General features: G+C 48.3%; 3 protein-coding genes across 4 annotated transcripts in view; 1 reads left to right on the plus strand and 2 right to left on the minus strand.

Moving 5' to 3' along the window:
• The window catches only part of AMT (aminomethyltransferase), a 4,796-nt gene extending 4,113 nt beyond the window's left edge, over positions 1-683 (minus strand). Inside the window, exon 1 of the mRNA XM_072420281.1 lies at positions 572-683. Coding sequence (XP_072276382.1) covers positions 572-646 — 75 coding nt within the window. The 5' untranslated portion in view covers positions 647-683. The remainder of the gene's footprint in view (positions 1-571) is intronic.
• A 1,454-nt stretch (positions 684-2,137) lies between these two features.
• Positions 2,138-6,866, minus strand: NICN1 (nicolin 1, tubulin polyglutamylase complex subunit). Of its 2 annotated transcripts, none has more exons than XM_072420292.1 (7): positions 6,750-6,866; positions 6,376-6,512; positions 5,853-6,026; positions 5,531-5,644; positions 5,313-5,384; positions 4,895-4,999; positions 2,138-3,976 (listed from the first exon to the last, which is right to left on the minus strand). In XM_072420292.1, exons 2-7 carry the CDS (start codon positions 6,505-6,507, stop codon positions 3,935-3,937), a joined length of 639 nt encoding a protein of 212 aa, XP_072276393.1. In that variant the 5' UTR covers positions 6,508-6,512; positions 6,750-6,866; the 3' UTR covers positions 2,138-3,934. The 2 variants fall into 2 exon arrangements, with proteins under 2 accessions (XP_072276393.1, XP_072276394.1); XM_072420293.1 differs by lacking the exon at positions 6,750-6,866 and adding an exon at positions 6,643-6,697.
• A 65-nt stretch (positions 6,867-6,931) lies between these two features.
• The window catches only part of APEH (acylaminoacyl-peptide hydrolase), an 8,179-nt gene continuing 1,393 nt past the window's right edge, over positions 6,932-13,717 (plus strand). The window contains exons 1-20 of the mRNA XM_072420282.1: positions 6,932-7,033; positions 7,812-7,941; positions 8,292-8,418; positions 8,518-8,608; positions 8,811-8,886; positions 9,000-9,142; positions 9,236-9,373; positions 9,463-9,554; positions 9,623-9,663; positions 9,965-10,086; positions 10,627-10,687; positions 10,768-10,865; positions 10,962-11,016; positions 11,569-11,657; positions 11,738-11,876; positions 11,986-12,069; positions 12,145-12,225; positions 12,305-12,393; positions 12,966-13,156; positions 13,460-13,562. Coding sequence (XP_072276383.1) covers positions 7,019-7,033; positions 7,812-7,941; positions 8,292-8,418; positions 8,518-8,608; positions 8,811-8,886; positions 9,000-9,142; positions 9,236-9,373; positions 9,463-9,554; positions 9,623-9,663; positions 9,965-10,086; positions 10,627-10,687; positions 10,768-10,865; positions 10,962-11,016; positions 11,569-11,657; positions 11,738-11,876; positions 11,986-12,069; positions 12,145-12,225; positions 12,305-12,393; positions 12,966-13,156; positions 13,460-13,562 — 1,965 coding nt within the window. The 5' untranslated portion in view covers positions 6,932-7,018. The remainder of the gene's footprint in view (positions 7,034-7,811; positions 7,942-8,291; positions 8,419-8,517; positions 8,609-8,810; positions 8,887-8,999; positions 9,143-9,235; positions 9,374-9,462; positions 9,555-9,622; positions 9,664-9,964; positions 10,087-10,626; positions 10,688-10,767; positions 10,866-10,961; positions 11,017-11,568; positions 11,658-11,737; positions 11,877-11,985; positions 12,070-12,144; positions 12,226-12,304; positions 12,394-12,965; positions 13,157-13,459; positions 13,563-13,717) is intronic.

Raw genomic sequence — 13,717 nt, forward strand, 5'->3', positions numbered from 1 at the left:
ATTCCTGGTCTCCCCAATATTATGATGGTTCCGGCAATCGCCAACAGAGTTGAGCGCCGAGAGCAGTGCAGAAATAGTACAGGGGGGGGGGGGGGTACTTCAGCGACGCTCCTGCACATGTTGGTGCTATGGGGTCACATGATCTATTGCTTCAGAGTAATACATTTATAATATAGAGATAATATAATACAGAGAGCAACTCCAGTGCACAGGTCAGCACTATGAGGTCACATGACTGATGAAACACGGAAATGAGGAATGAAGAGGTGATGGCACTGCGCTTCTGCACATGTTAGTGACATAGAAACATGCAATCATTTAGAGGAATAATATGCACAGCTGCGCTCCTGCTCATGTCAGTGCTATGGCAATACACAGTTGTTGTGACACAATATAATAATATTTGTGCAGATTTCGGTCACACAGAAGCACGGAGATGATTTGAAATCAGAGATTGTACACCTGCAGATATCGGTGATATACAACAAACACTATACAATACGGCTCATGTTGGAGCTATGACGGCACACAAAACACAATAATCACAGAGTAATGATAATTTAGTAATTACCTGTTGCCCCCCGCTGTACCCCCTCTTCTGCCGCCGGATCACCCCCCGAACAGCCGCGCACACAACCCTCTGCATCGTCTACACCTCTCAGCACTGCGCATGAGGCGATACACCCCCCTACAGTGCTGCACATGCGCATTAAGTGCCCGGGCTCAGCTGTAAATCATCGGCTATGGAGGGCTCGGAGCTGTTCACAGAGATCGGGGAGGAGGGTGTAGTGCGGGGAAAGGGGGGGCAATAATCAGTGCCATGTTCTTTAGCTGCACCAACATTCAGACGCGGGGGGGAGGCAAAGGTGGTAAATTTTTAGATTTCTATCCCAATTTCTGGCATGGTTGTACTGACCCTTAAAGTGAACCTGTGGTTAGGTGTCTCCACCTGAATGTCACCTCCATCTAGTATCCTAGAGGAGATCATCATGACTTTACCATTATTAGTGCAGCTGCGAGAGGTGAAGCAGATAACACAGGTCAACTTGTCATTTTCATCAGATATAATTTTATGTGGGCTTTGTAGTATTTATGATGCAGTTTTTGTGTGACTGAATCTGTGTTCCGTTTTTCCCTAGCACATCTAGTTTCTGTGATGCAGATTAATATATATTGTGTGAAAATAGTTATAAATAGCCCTAACATATTACAACATATAACAAAAGTTTTCTTTTTTTTTAGGGTTAGAGACTGCACTAACTGCAACAACTACATATGTCTTATATCTTACTTATAATACTTTTTTCATTTTCACTCTCTATCCTCCCTCTCTCTCTCACTCTCTTGTTTTCTTTCCCCCTTCTCCCCTATTTCTCCTTGTTTTTCTCTCTTTTCTCTTTCACCCCCTCTTTCTCTCTTGTTTCTGTAGAACCCTGTTTCTTTCACCCCTGTTACTCCCACTCTTTCTCCTACCTCTCTTCTTCTCTCTTTCTTTATTTCACTCCCCTCTTTTTCTTCTCTTTTCTTTTTCACCCCCTTTTTCCCTAATCCCTATCTCTCTCTCCTCTCTTTTATTTTTTTTTTTCTACCTCTCCCTCCATCCCTCATTCTTCTGTTTCCTTCACCCAATCATCTCTTCTTCTTTTACCTCTTCCTTCACCAGACACCTCTTCCTCCTCTTCTCTCCTCTTTTATGATAATTTATTGCCAGTTCCGGTACCGCCACATGATGGACTTGCTTCTGTAGACGAAGGTTATGAGGAATGCGCTGGAGTTGCAGCCAGTTACAACCCCAAAACATCTGATCCTGAACTTGGCCGATGAAGATTCAGAACCTGAGACCTTTACACAAGCAGAGCTGAATGATCTCATTTGTGATCTAAATCTCTTCAAAGACAAAGCAGAACTTCTTGCTTCAAGGCTTAAACATAAGCACTGTACATAGATTGTAGAGGAGAGAGTCGGGTTAGTGGAATACCAGAGAAAAGGATGTTATAGTAGTCCAGACGAGAAATGATAAGAGCATGTACAAGGAGTTTGGTGGTCTCAGGGGACAGGTAGGGGCAGATTTTGGAGATGTTGCGTAGGTGAAAGTGACAGGACCTGGAAATGTTCTGAATATGATGAATCAGGGGCAATGAGTTATCAGACTGGGGAGGGCAGGGAGTAGTGTCAACAAAGAGAGAGCAGGATGAATAATACATTTTTACAGATAATTGGGAACCATATGCCTACAATAAACAATGTAGCAAACTGAAGTCCAAGAGAAGCAGTCCAATAAAATGGGTTCAAGTGAGGCTTGTAAACTTGCCGAGTTCCAGGAGTGCAGGATGATGATTCAGTCGAAGAGATGGTTTGATGAAATACCAGTTTAGAATGGTAGCAGCAGAAGAGAATGTGTTGGAGTCCAGGTGGATAAATCAGTCCAAAAGCAGGAGATGGAAGTGGCAGAGTAAAATAGTATGTCCAAATCTGTTCCAATTCCTGTGTCAAGTCCCTGGATTAATTCCCATTGCATTTAAGATTTTGGCATGTGACCAGGGTCCCAACGTGACCTTGCCTGTTGTTTAAATGGAAGTGCTTTGGGTTCTGATTATGGATGGACTGATCAGAGTAACAAGGAATTTGGGATATCAAGTATGATGGATGACTACTGCTGGATGCTGTACCACGACAATTCAAAGAGTGCACAAGAAAATCATAGTCTAGGCATTTCTGAAGAAATAATGGTACCTGACCGACACTGTTCAGTAGATCTATACCACAGTGTGCCTTATTTTACTTCACACTGAAGATGTATTAACATTCACTTCAATGGTGCTTACTTTTAATACAAAATACATGCACATACAATGTTAAATATAATAGTAATTATAACTCAGAAACTGTACGTGTTAGGGAAAAACTGAAAACAGATCTGAAATCTGCTCGAAAGAACTGATTTAGAAGTCCTATGATTTCTGATGATTATCAGAACTAATCTTTTGTTGACCTGTGTAATCAATGAGGTTATGGACCATTGTGTCACCTGAAGACGTTTAAACCTGATACCTCAGGGGCGTGTCACCAACACATCTTATACGTAGGGGTGTGTCCGATCATCAGGTAGGTTTCTGCACCTGCTGTATGGTCCTCCCCCTTAGTGATAAACAAACCATTCCTACTGAATAAATAAAAAAAAGGGTGTCATTGCTCCACCCCCAATCTGTGCTTGGACAGTGTATGTGATTGGACAGTGGAGGAGCAGCACATTTACAGGGTGGATTGGTTATTAAAGACAATTGTTGGCTGTGGGGGTCTAGGAGATATGGCCACACCTGCAGTCACTACACCCGGTGGGGTTTTCCAGAGTATCCCTCACACTCTTCCTCCAGTCACATGATGTGTCAGGTGACAGATCTCAGCGTGTATGTGGAATGCTCTGTCCTCCACCTCAAACCACTCTGACATGAGGCAATCCTGAGGCTCCACACACAATCATATAGAAAAAAACAAGAGGGTGAGAGGAGGGGATTTATTTATTCCAAAAAACACACAGGGGGTGAGGGAAGCTGCAATCTGACCTCTGCGAGTCCATAGAGGGAGGGGCCAGGTCACAACTTATCTGCAGGTACCATAGAGGGCGGAGCCATGCCATAGGACTGATGAATATATAATAGGGGGCAAAGCAGTGACACAGTTTAATGCGGGGGCACTGACTCCTCTGGTCTGGAGCAATCTCCTGATGGACATGTTGAGTCATAACAGAAAATGACTGGAGGATGACCTTGTTATAAGGCCCCTAAACTAATAAAAATCTCACAGTCTCATGTTCACAGTTTGAATCTTATGACTCATTAGGGACGCCACGGGAGATCCAAGCCATCCATCCAATTATCATCAGGTATCCAGTTCCTTCACTGAGGCTCCTCTCATTCAGAACGCTGCCCAGCGCTCAGGTGTATGACAGCAGATTCATATCATAGCAGCCGTCCACCTGGAGGAAGAATGCAAAGAATGAAACCCTCCAGGGATGGTGATGATAGTCACATGACCCTGCGGGGGAGGTGGGAATATCAACCCTTTCAGCTTTCACCCAACCCTGCCTAAATCAGCAAGATGTTACCCAGACATCACCAAACCCCGGGGACCCAACGCTGGCTACTAATAAATATAAAAATATCCGACAACAAAAAAATAAACAAAACTTTAAATAGTAATGATCAGAAAAATAGAAATAATAGGGGTGAAGGGGGTAATAAGGGTTAATTGGGGTAAATGAGGATAATCAGGGGATAAATATGAACAGTGTGTAAAAACACTTCAATGACTGGTCAGATTCCTGTAAATGACACTTGTGACAGCTGTGATAGGTAAATATGTGAGGTGGGAGCAGCAGAAGGATGGGACTGACTATACACACTCTGTGAACTGGCTTCCCTACACCCCCTGGTGGTGGAGAATTGAAGCAAAACGTGCATGTGCGTGCTGAGCAGTTTAATTGGCTGACCAGAGCTTTGGCATGAGCTGTTATCCTTGATAGCTGGCCTTAGATCACCTCCAATATCACTAAGTGGAGGGGCTCCTGTAGTCAAGATATGAGCTCCTCTGGTGAGTTACACTTCTGACTAGAGAGGGTCTTCCCTTGTGTAATACAAATCATTCTCCAATATTATTGCCCAGCCTCCTGTTGTGTCCATAGAATGATATATGAGATTCAGTGCACATCAGTATGTATCAGCACTGGTGGTAAGGGTTCCCTCTCTGGACCAACGCATCCTTTACTCTCCTCTGCAATAGGCCTCTGTGGGGGGTGCTTGAGATAAAGGGTGTGCTATGGTGGAGGTGTGGCTATGATGGGGCATGGCTGACACCCAGAGTACTGGAGGGGGAGAGGCAGCATTGAGATACTCACATCGAACCGGCCAACACTGGCTGAGCTCTGATTGGATCGCATCACTTCTGTTAGCACCCACATCTGCTGCACCTCACTGGACACCCGTTCAGGATTGGGAAGACTCTGGAATACGGATAGACAACAGGGGTGTGAAATGTGGGCCAACCACCAATCAGCGGATGGGGAGGGCATCATTTATTCCTCCACTCACAACTGATATAAGGAAATCTTCCAACACTTCTTCTGGTGACAAGAGGGGAGGAGCATAAGATGGAGAAAATCCGTGGAGGGGGGGACACACATAAGAGGGCGGGGACACCGATAGGATACTATCACTGGCCACATATGAGCCAGGTACCACACCCAGGTCAATATATGGTCCTCTGCTGTCCCCACTGACTCTTGAAGTACAGATCCCACCAATGAGGATGCTCACCTTGCTTAGGCTCCGGAGTTGCTCCTTTGGGGGCAGATGATTCAGCCACCAGGAAAACCCCTTCTGGGGTCTCTGTAGGACAAAAAAAAAAAACAGAAAAAGGCGAGATGAGCTGTGACACCCCAAGATGTCAAATGATGCCGAAAGTGACTCCAGAGATCAGCAATGCGACCCCCCGGGACACAAAGGTGTGGAGCTGCCCCACCCTCCCTCATTACCTGTCGGCCATTTGGATTGATCTGGAGATCCTCTATGCTGAAAGTTGTCCAGACCGGGGACGGCTGCCGCAGGAAGAGACGCATGGAGATGACATGGTCTGTAGCGCAGAGCATCTGCAGAGAGAGAATCACATTCACCTATTGAAGGACAGGGACAGCCCCAAGGCTGCAGATAACAATATCACCCTGGTGTGTAAAGAGATATTTTAGCTGGAGTTCCCCTATAGGGTGGAGAATTTTACATGGAGGGGGGGGGGGGAACTGCTCCACACTCCACCTATAACAAATGGGGGCCCTAACATGGCAGGATCTCTGTTCTCACCTGGTTTTCATGGAGCGACACGTATTCCTGGGCACTGTCCTCAGTGTGGGGGTTGGGCATCAGCTGCAGGTCCCTGACACACGTCCGCCATCTTTTATTCCTGGGGTGTGTGGAGCTCCTCTGCTGGATCCTCACCGTTAGGAACGCTGTATAGAAATTCTTAAAGGAGATTTCCTGCGAGAGAAACAGACACTGCCTTGAATGCAAAGCCTCAGAAAGCCACATATTTCAGGTGCCTATTCATCAGATTGACCACTAGGGCCTCCAATCATAGAGAGGCCACACCCAATAAACAAGGACCCACCATTGGCTACATCTGCACACGAGCACCCCCGATATAAACTTACCCCCCCTCCTCTCATGAGCCCTGATAAAAGGGGAATCAATGAACCCCAAATGTGTTGTCTGACAGTTTTGTGATGTCATTGACAATGGCGGGGGGGGGGGGGGTCTCTTCCTTTGCACATTATATGACCCCCAGGTTTGGGTAGGGTTTTCCAGGTTTGGGTGGGGTTCTACTTACGTTGACAATCAGAGGTTTGGGGAAGGTGACATCAATGACGTAGACCCCCGGGCGGCCCAGCTCAGACTTCCCATCCCCCAGCTGCAGTGGGACCGGCGCTCGGATGGTGCATGGAGCCGAATCCTGAGCCATGACACCTGGAAAGGGGCAGACATAAAGGGTCACTCCACCTAAAACTGATGTCTTACACCTCAGAAGACCTCCTGGGGCAGTGAAGGGCTATCTGATGTGTGGGTCCAGGGGGGCAGTGAAGGACCCTCCAGTGACCTGTATGCAGGGAGGAGGCTAATGTGATCAAAGAGAGTTGTCGGTTCCCGGTAGAGCCGCCCTCTTATGGTAATTGTGACGATAAATGGGGCTAATCTCCGATTTACCTCATTCAATCTCATCTGCCCTCAACGAACATGGCGGCGCCTTTTCTTCTCTCGCTAAAATACATCCCTAGCCCTTATCCAATATGGCCACCAAACAGTCACCTGATTTGGCGTCTCTTTATCTCCATAGAAATAAAAGAACAGCTGGTAGGCGTTCTAGGTCACATGACTGAGAACAGCGCCCCACCTACAGTCAGTGACCAGGCCAATCTGCGTACTCGGACAGGACTGAGAACTCTGGGCGGGGCCAACGTCACTCAGTGTCAGTCATGGCGGCGGCGCAGGTGAGATGTCATTAGTGTGAGGGGGACAGCAACTCCCAGCATGGTCCCAGGGGTCGGGTTGTGTGTCAATGAGGAAACTCCCACCCCACACCATAATATGTTACTCTTGTCTGTGCCCTGTGACACCATAGAATGGTCAGGGCAGCGCCTGGCTGGGTGAAGGTTTATCTGGTCACGTGACCCCAACCACCTATTCTTAACACTGGGTCTCTGTACTTCTCTATGCAGTGTAGGTGGAGTTCGCCTGTGGGAGGATCTGGCAGGGCGCTGTACATGGCTTTCTGAAAACTTTCCTGAGTTCCCCTCCCAGCGCAGAGACAATCGTTGGTTGTATCCATAACCACCTCAGTGCCCTGACCCCCTGTACCCTGCAACCTCCATGGCAGAGCTCCACAGGGGATGCACTTGATGGTATATGGGGCTGATATTCTGCCCAGAGACCCCTCCTCATTTTTGTCCCAACTCCCCAGCGCTCTATCTTGCTGCCTCTATAGGGGATTTGGAGAGCTGCCATCTGTCAGTCATTCTGCCCCAGAGTAAGATGGCTGATTTGCATACCACACCGCCATGCAAAGGTGAAAGCACCTACTCGCCCTCCAGTAAAGTACAGCTAGAAGAGGAGGACTCTGCCGGGTAATAGCGCCTGCAGGTGATGGCACCCCCTGGCTCAGAGCGCAGTTCTGGTGCGTTGTGGAATCCCCTCCACCTTAAATGGCAGCCCCGGGTTCTGTGTAATGGTTGGTTCTGAATGCAATAACCCCACATGTGCTTGTTTCAGCTCATCAGAAACCCCAAGGACATCGCTGCCCTCTACAGGGACCTCAGCCAATTCCCATCGCTGAGTGGGGTCTCCATAGGGCCAGAAGTCACCACCCAGTATGGGGGCAAATACAGCAACATCTACACAGGTGAGGGGCAAATACAGCAACATATTCACAGGTGAGGGGGCAAATACCGGGGGGGGGTATAAAGATATTGTTTGGGTTGAGGGAGATATCTATGGGGGGGTATACAGCTGTCCTTTTTAATGGGGGGGGGGGTTGTTTCTTATGGGGGGCACACAGTGTCCTTGAAAGTCTCCGTCTAAACATTGATCGCTGTCGGCTTTGTTGATCTGAGTGCCTGGCTTCCCTGGTCAATGTCCAACCAGCTGGCAGGATTTTTGGTGTTGGGGTGGGGATGCAGAACAATCATACCAGCCAATTGGATGGCAGCTGCTGTCACTGTGATGTCTCTGATTGGTCGGTTCTTTCTGCAGAATGGGCGCAGAGGGATTTGGATCGCAGCGAGCAGGTGAAGTTTTGCCGCCAATACATCATCTTCCATGATAATAATTGTGTGGTTTATGCTGGGGCCTGCGGGAATGGTAGCGAGATAAAAGGAGAGTAAGTACCCCTTATGTATTGTACAACGCTGCGTAATATGTTGCCGCTAAATAAGGAAGTGAGAATGGGGCCCCTGCTAACCATTTCCTCCATTTACAGGCTGCTCAGCAATGAATCCCCATCTGGTGCCCTGAAAGCTGTCCTACGAGAGACGAAGAATAAGAAGGGGGACGACACCCAATTCCTGGAGGTGGGAAGGGGGGGGGGGAGACACCCAGAACTTAGGGGTGGGAAGGAGAGAGGGTGGGTACTTTGATTCACATTTGGCTCCTGGTAGGTGGGAAGGAGGGGGGGTTGCCCCTGGGGGCAGTTACTGGGACCTGCAAAGGCTCCCAGTAACTCCCAGGCAGACTGTCCAATCATTGGCAGGATAACTGTCATCCTCTCTCCAGGTCTGGGAGAAGAACCGCAAGGTGAAGAGCATCAACCTAACAGCGCTGGACAAACACGGGAAGGTGTATGAGGACGGTGAGTGAGATTTTTACGCAAAAACAATAGGGCAGACACATGGGGGGGGGGGGGTGTCTGTGTTCTGTTCCCCTTTACCGTCTGTTTCTTACATTTTCCGTCTGTCCCTGCAGAGCAGTTCGGCTGTCTGTCCTGGTCGCACTCCGAGTCTCACTTGCTGTATATTGCAGAGAAGAAGAGGCCGAAGGCAAAATCATTTTTTGAAGCTTCTGCCTCCACGGATGACGATGACGATGGGGCTGGGAAGGTTGTTAAGGTGAGAAGTGACAATGATGAGTGTGGGGCGGCAGATTGTGCAACCTGAGATCTGCCAGCCTCATAGTTATAGAGGTTTCTGTCTTTCCTGCAGGGGGATCAGTTTGTGCTGCATGAAGATTGGGGAGAAGCATTAGTGAATAAGAGCACCCCGGTGCTGTGTGTGCTGGACATCGAGAGCTGTAATATCTCCTTCCTAGAGGGGATCCCCGAACACGTATCACCTGGACAGGTGAGAGGCCCCCGGCCCCTCCCCCACCATCACCCTTCCCCCATAATCCTCACCCCCCCATTTATCACCATCCTTCTCCCTGCTGTCAGGCCTTCTGGTCCCCGGATGACACCGGCGTTGTGTTTGTCGGGTGGTGGCACAGCCCCTTCAGAATGGGTCTCAAATACTGCACCAACCGGAGGTAAGAAAGGCCGGGCCAGGGGAAATGGGGTGTAATTTCAGGTCATCTCACTCTCATCTCTCCCCCAGATCGGCTCTGTTCTTCGTGGACCTGACCGGAGGAAAATGTGGTGAGTCAGCGATCAGATCTCCATCCCCCACAGATCACAAAATGTCCTAATGTTCTGTGTACAACACCGAGGTATATGTCAGAGCTAAAAAAATGTATAATAATAGTGTGTGACTGTGGAGGGGACATTAGAGTGTCAGGTCCTCTGTACATTGACTGATGGGACTGGCTCAGTGATCTCTCTACAATACTGCAGTATATGTCAGTGTCATATAAATGTATAATAATAGTGTGTATAGCAGTGATACAGTGCAGCCATGTGGTAGTATTGGAAATCAGTGACTGTTTTGTCTCTTCCCCAGAGACTCTCTCCGTGGATTCCTCATCTGTCTTCTCTCCCCGGCTGAGCCCAGATAAATGTCGTATTGTGTACCTGAAATGTGATGTGTTCGGTCCTCACCTCCAGTGCTGCCAGCTGCTCATGGTACCGTCTCTTCTCGCGTCTCTCACTCGCCTACTAATTTCAAGGATTGTAAGCTCTGTTGGTCAGGGTCCTCCCCTCCCCCATTATCATTGTACTCTGTCTGTCTTCTGACAGTTCTGTCACCTGTAACCCCTATTTATTGTACAGTGCCACTTAATTTGTTGGCACTATATAAATACAGTTTATCAGTAATAGTTCCCGGTGACAAGAGAAGCCATGAATAGAGAATTACTGGAAAGTGTGAGTTCTTAAATATTTATTTTACACCAGGACAGTACATTCAGGGAAATAGGGGTCACCAAGACATAAGGGCAAGAGAAAACATCAAATGGGGGCTGACAGAGGAACTTCATCCCTCTCACTCACCAGTACAAGAAGTGAGTGTGAATCTCCAGGGCAGGGACAAAGAGCTGACATGGACTGGGAGGCTGGCCTCCCCCCGTGTTTGGAGGGCTCCATGATGGGCCAGTGAAAAGTTTGTTGGCGGTTCTCTTTCCAGTGTTTTCAGCTTTAATCCAATTTGTTCTCTTTTTCCCTCAGTATGATTGGTACACCAAGGTGACCTCTGTGGTGGTGGACAGAGTGCCCAGATCATCTGATGGTGAGTTTGGTGTTGGAGGGGAGGGTTGTTCTGTACCCTTATGCCCCCCTTCAGGGTCTAATCCTGCTCTGTGCTTGCAGGGAAGTTTGAGGGAATTTACACCTCACTGCTCGCCCCGTTCTGTTGGTCAGCAGACAGCCGGAGAGTTATTGTTGACACCACTCTGCGCAGTCAGCAGGTAAGTACACCAATCCAGTGCATGATCAGCCATTTACTGTGCCTCCCGGTGTCTCCGCATCCCTATAAACAATTGTTCCTTCTTGTCTTCACATAGAATCTGTATGTGGTGGATACAATGACACGGAATGTGACTCTCCTCCATTCTAAAGGTAAGGTGTAGCACAGCAGCCTCCTGTCGCATGATACCCTGAGTGTACGGCCCATAGCAAGGAGCTGACCCCCTACCTGAAGAGAGGCTGCAGCTTAGAACAAAGACAAAATGAGGGGTTTCCAGGCTGGGTGCTTCATTCACTCCCCATAGTGCAGGGGTTTCCACATGGTGAATACAGCACTTCCCCATAAGTACAGAGTCTCTGCATGACAAGTACAGGGGCACACCATAGTGCATGGGGTTCCACATGGTGAGAACTAGCACCCCCACAGTAAGTACAGGGTCTCTGAATGATGAGTACAGGGGTGCACCATAGTACAAGGGGTTGCACTTGGTGAGTGCAGGGTTCTGTATGGTGCAGAGGCTGTTAAGGTGAATTATTGGGGTAGGTATTTTTATTTGCCCTGTGATGTGTCAGGTGATGAGCTGTTTCTGATTCCAATGATCTTCGTGTGAATGCGTTCAGCAGATTATTATCAATCAATGCTGAGATTTGATGTACTCAGATTTTTTGGCCTCCATTGTTCTCGATGTCCATTCCTCCCCCCAGACACTTTGCCCGGCAGCTGTAAGTTGATGGGGATTGATCGCGATTTGATGGTTGTCAGGTTTTCCTCCCCGAATTGTCCTCTGACTGTGGTGAGTCCATGTGATGCACTGTCATCTTTATCCTCAGCTTCCTTCTCCATCCTAAGGATGTTTTTCCCCTCTCTTTACAGAAAGTTGGGTTTCTTCCGCCGGTCGGTAGGGAGGAGGAGATCAGCTGGGTCTCTCTGGAGGAGGAGAAACCCCTTGGAGATATAAACTGGAGCTACAAAAGTCACAAACCCCCTGCAGAGCAGGAGAACCACAAATACCGTACGACCCTGAGATCTCAGCACTGATTGGCTGCTGTGTAATCAGCAATGGATTGAGTGGTGGTGTGTGTGCGTGTCTCCTCATCAGATCATTGTGTTGTCTCTTTTAGCTGGCCTGGAATATGAGTCCATTTTCATGAGACCTCAGAACATTCTCAGGGAGAGTCTGATCCCGCTGGTGGTTTTTCCTCACGGTGAGTTTTTGCTGGTTCCTTCCTTTATTGTTCTCGTATGTGTTTGTATCGCATCATCTTGTCCTCTCCCTGCAGGTGGGCCACACTCAGCATTTGTCAGTGAGTGGATGTTGTTCCCAGCCGTGCTGTGTAAGATGGGATTCGCTGTACAGTTAGGTGAGAAGCTGCACTGTCCATGGATGGCTGCATGTACAAATGTGAACCCCAAAGTCACTTCTCTTCTGTCCAATGGCAGTGAACTATCGGGGGTCGCTAGGCTTTGGGCAGGACAGCATTATGTGCCTGCCGGGCAGAGTTGGGGATCAGGATGTGAAGGATGTTCAGGTAAGTGCACCAATCCTACCTACCGTCTATCCACATAGAGACCAATTCCCTCACCACTAGATGGCAGCCATCAGCTTTGTCCATATAGAGACAGACAGATTCCTTGATTTACCACTAGATGGGAGACATCAACTCTTCCCCATCTACCCTCAAAGAGGGGGGGGGGGGGGGGGCTTCCCACCCAGCAGTGGCTTCCCACCCAGCAGTGGCTTCCCACCCAGCAGTGGCTTCCCACCCAGCAGTGGCTTCCCACCCAGCAGTGGCTTGCAGAGGACACAATAGGGTGAGGAGAGGGAGGAATGCTGTGTGTATGGGGGGAGAGCAACAGTGCCAGGTGTTTGTATTGCTCTGCATAGTGTATGAGTTTATATTTTTTAGTGTTTGTTATATCTGCATTTATATTTGTACAGCTCACTGATCACATTAATGTCCCACGAGCTGCAGATAAAATTCTGTCCGGGGTTCCTAGAGGGTAAAAGGGAGAAAATCTCCATTGAGCAATAGTGAGCCCTATTCTTATTGAACCACTAGATGGCGCAGTAACTGATATTCCCATCTACCCCCTCCTACAGAATGCAGTGGTGGAGACCCTGCAGGAAGAGCCAATCGATTCACAGAAAATTTCATTATGTGGCGGATCACATGGAGGATTCCTCTCCTGCCACCTGATTGGACAATACCCCGATTTCTACAAGGCATGTGTCGTCCGCAACCCTGTGACCAACATCCCAGCAATGACCGGATCAACAGACATCCCGGACTGGTGAGATCAGATGTGTTACTTTCCATAGCACTGACATATACCTCAGTGCTGTACAATGAGCCAGTCCTATCAGCCTCTGTACAGGGGGGCTGACACTCTACTGCCCCTCTACAGTCACACACTATATTATTATACATTTATAATTATCTCTGACATATACTGCAATGCTGTACAGAGAACACTGACCCAGTCCCATCAGTCTCTGTATAAGGGAGCTGACCCCCTAGTCACTCACTGTGCTGAACCCGGGGTATTGGTATTAAAAGTATATAATTATCTTTGTGTGATTTCTCCTCTCTTTAGGTGTCACGTGGAATCTGGCTTCACTTATACCTATCAGGCTCTCCCCAGCGGTGCCAATATGGAGGAAATGTTAAAGAGATCCCCCATTGTTCATATTTCTAAGGTACAATTTGTATCTGGCTCTGTGTGAGAGGGGGGTAGAGCTATCTGCTGGCACAGCGCCAATCTTGGAAGTCGCCCAAACCTTGTGACAGGTGATGTGATGACAATAATGATCTGGGTATGATGGGTGAATAAATGGATGAATGTTTTGGGGGG

Source organism: Pyxicephalus adspersus, chromosome 8 (genome assembly GCF_032062135.1).
Source record: "Pyxicephalus adspersus chromosome 8, UCB_Pads_2.0, whole genome shotgun sequence".
Taxonomy (NCBI): Eukaryota; Metazoa; Chordata; class Amphibia; order Anura; family Pyxicephalidae; genus Pyxicephalus; species Pyxicephalus adspersus.

Excerpts from the sequence above, each read along its gene's own strand:
- NICN1 (XM_072420292.1), bottom strand. The coding sequence starts at position 6,507 with ATGGCTCAGGATTCGGCTCCATGCACCATCCGAGCGCCGGTCCCACTG. Across the intron at positions 5,645-5,852 it reads TGTCGCTCCATGAAAACCAG|ATGCTCTGCGCTACAGACCA; the intron begins GTGAGAACAGAG and ends CTCTCTCTGCAG. Across the intron at positions 5,000-5,312 it reads AACTCCGGAGCCTAAGCAAG|AGTCTTCCCAATCCTGAACG; the intron begins GTGAGCATCCTC and ends TCCGTATTCCAG.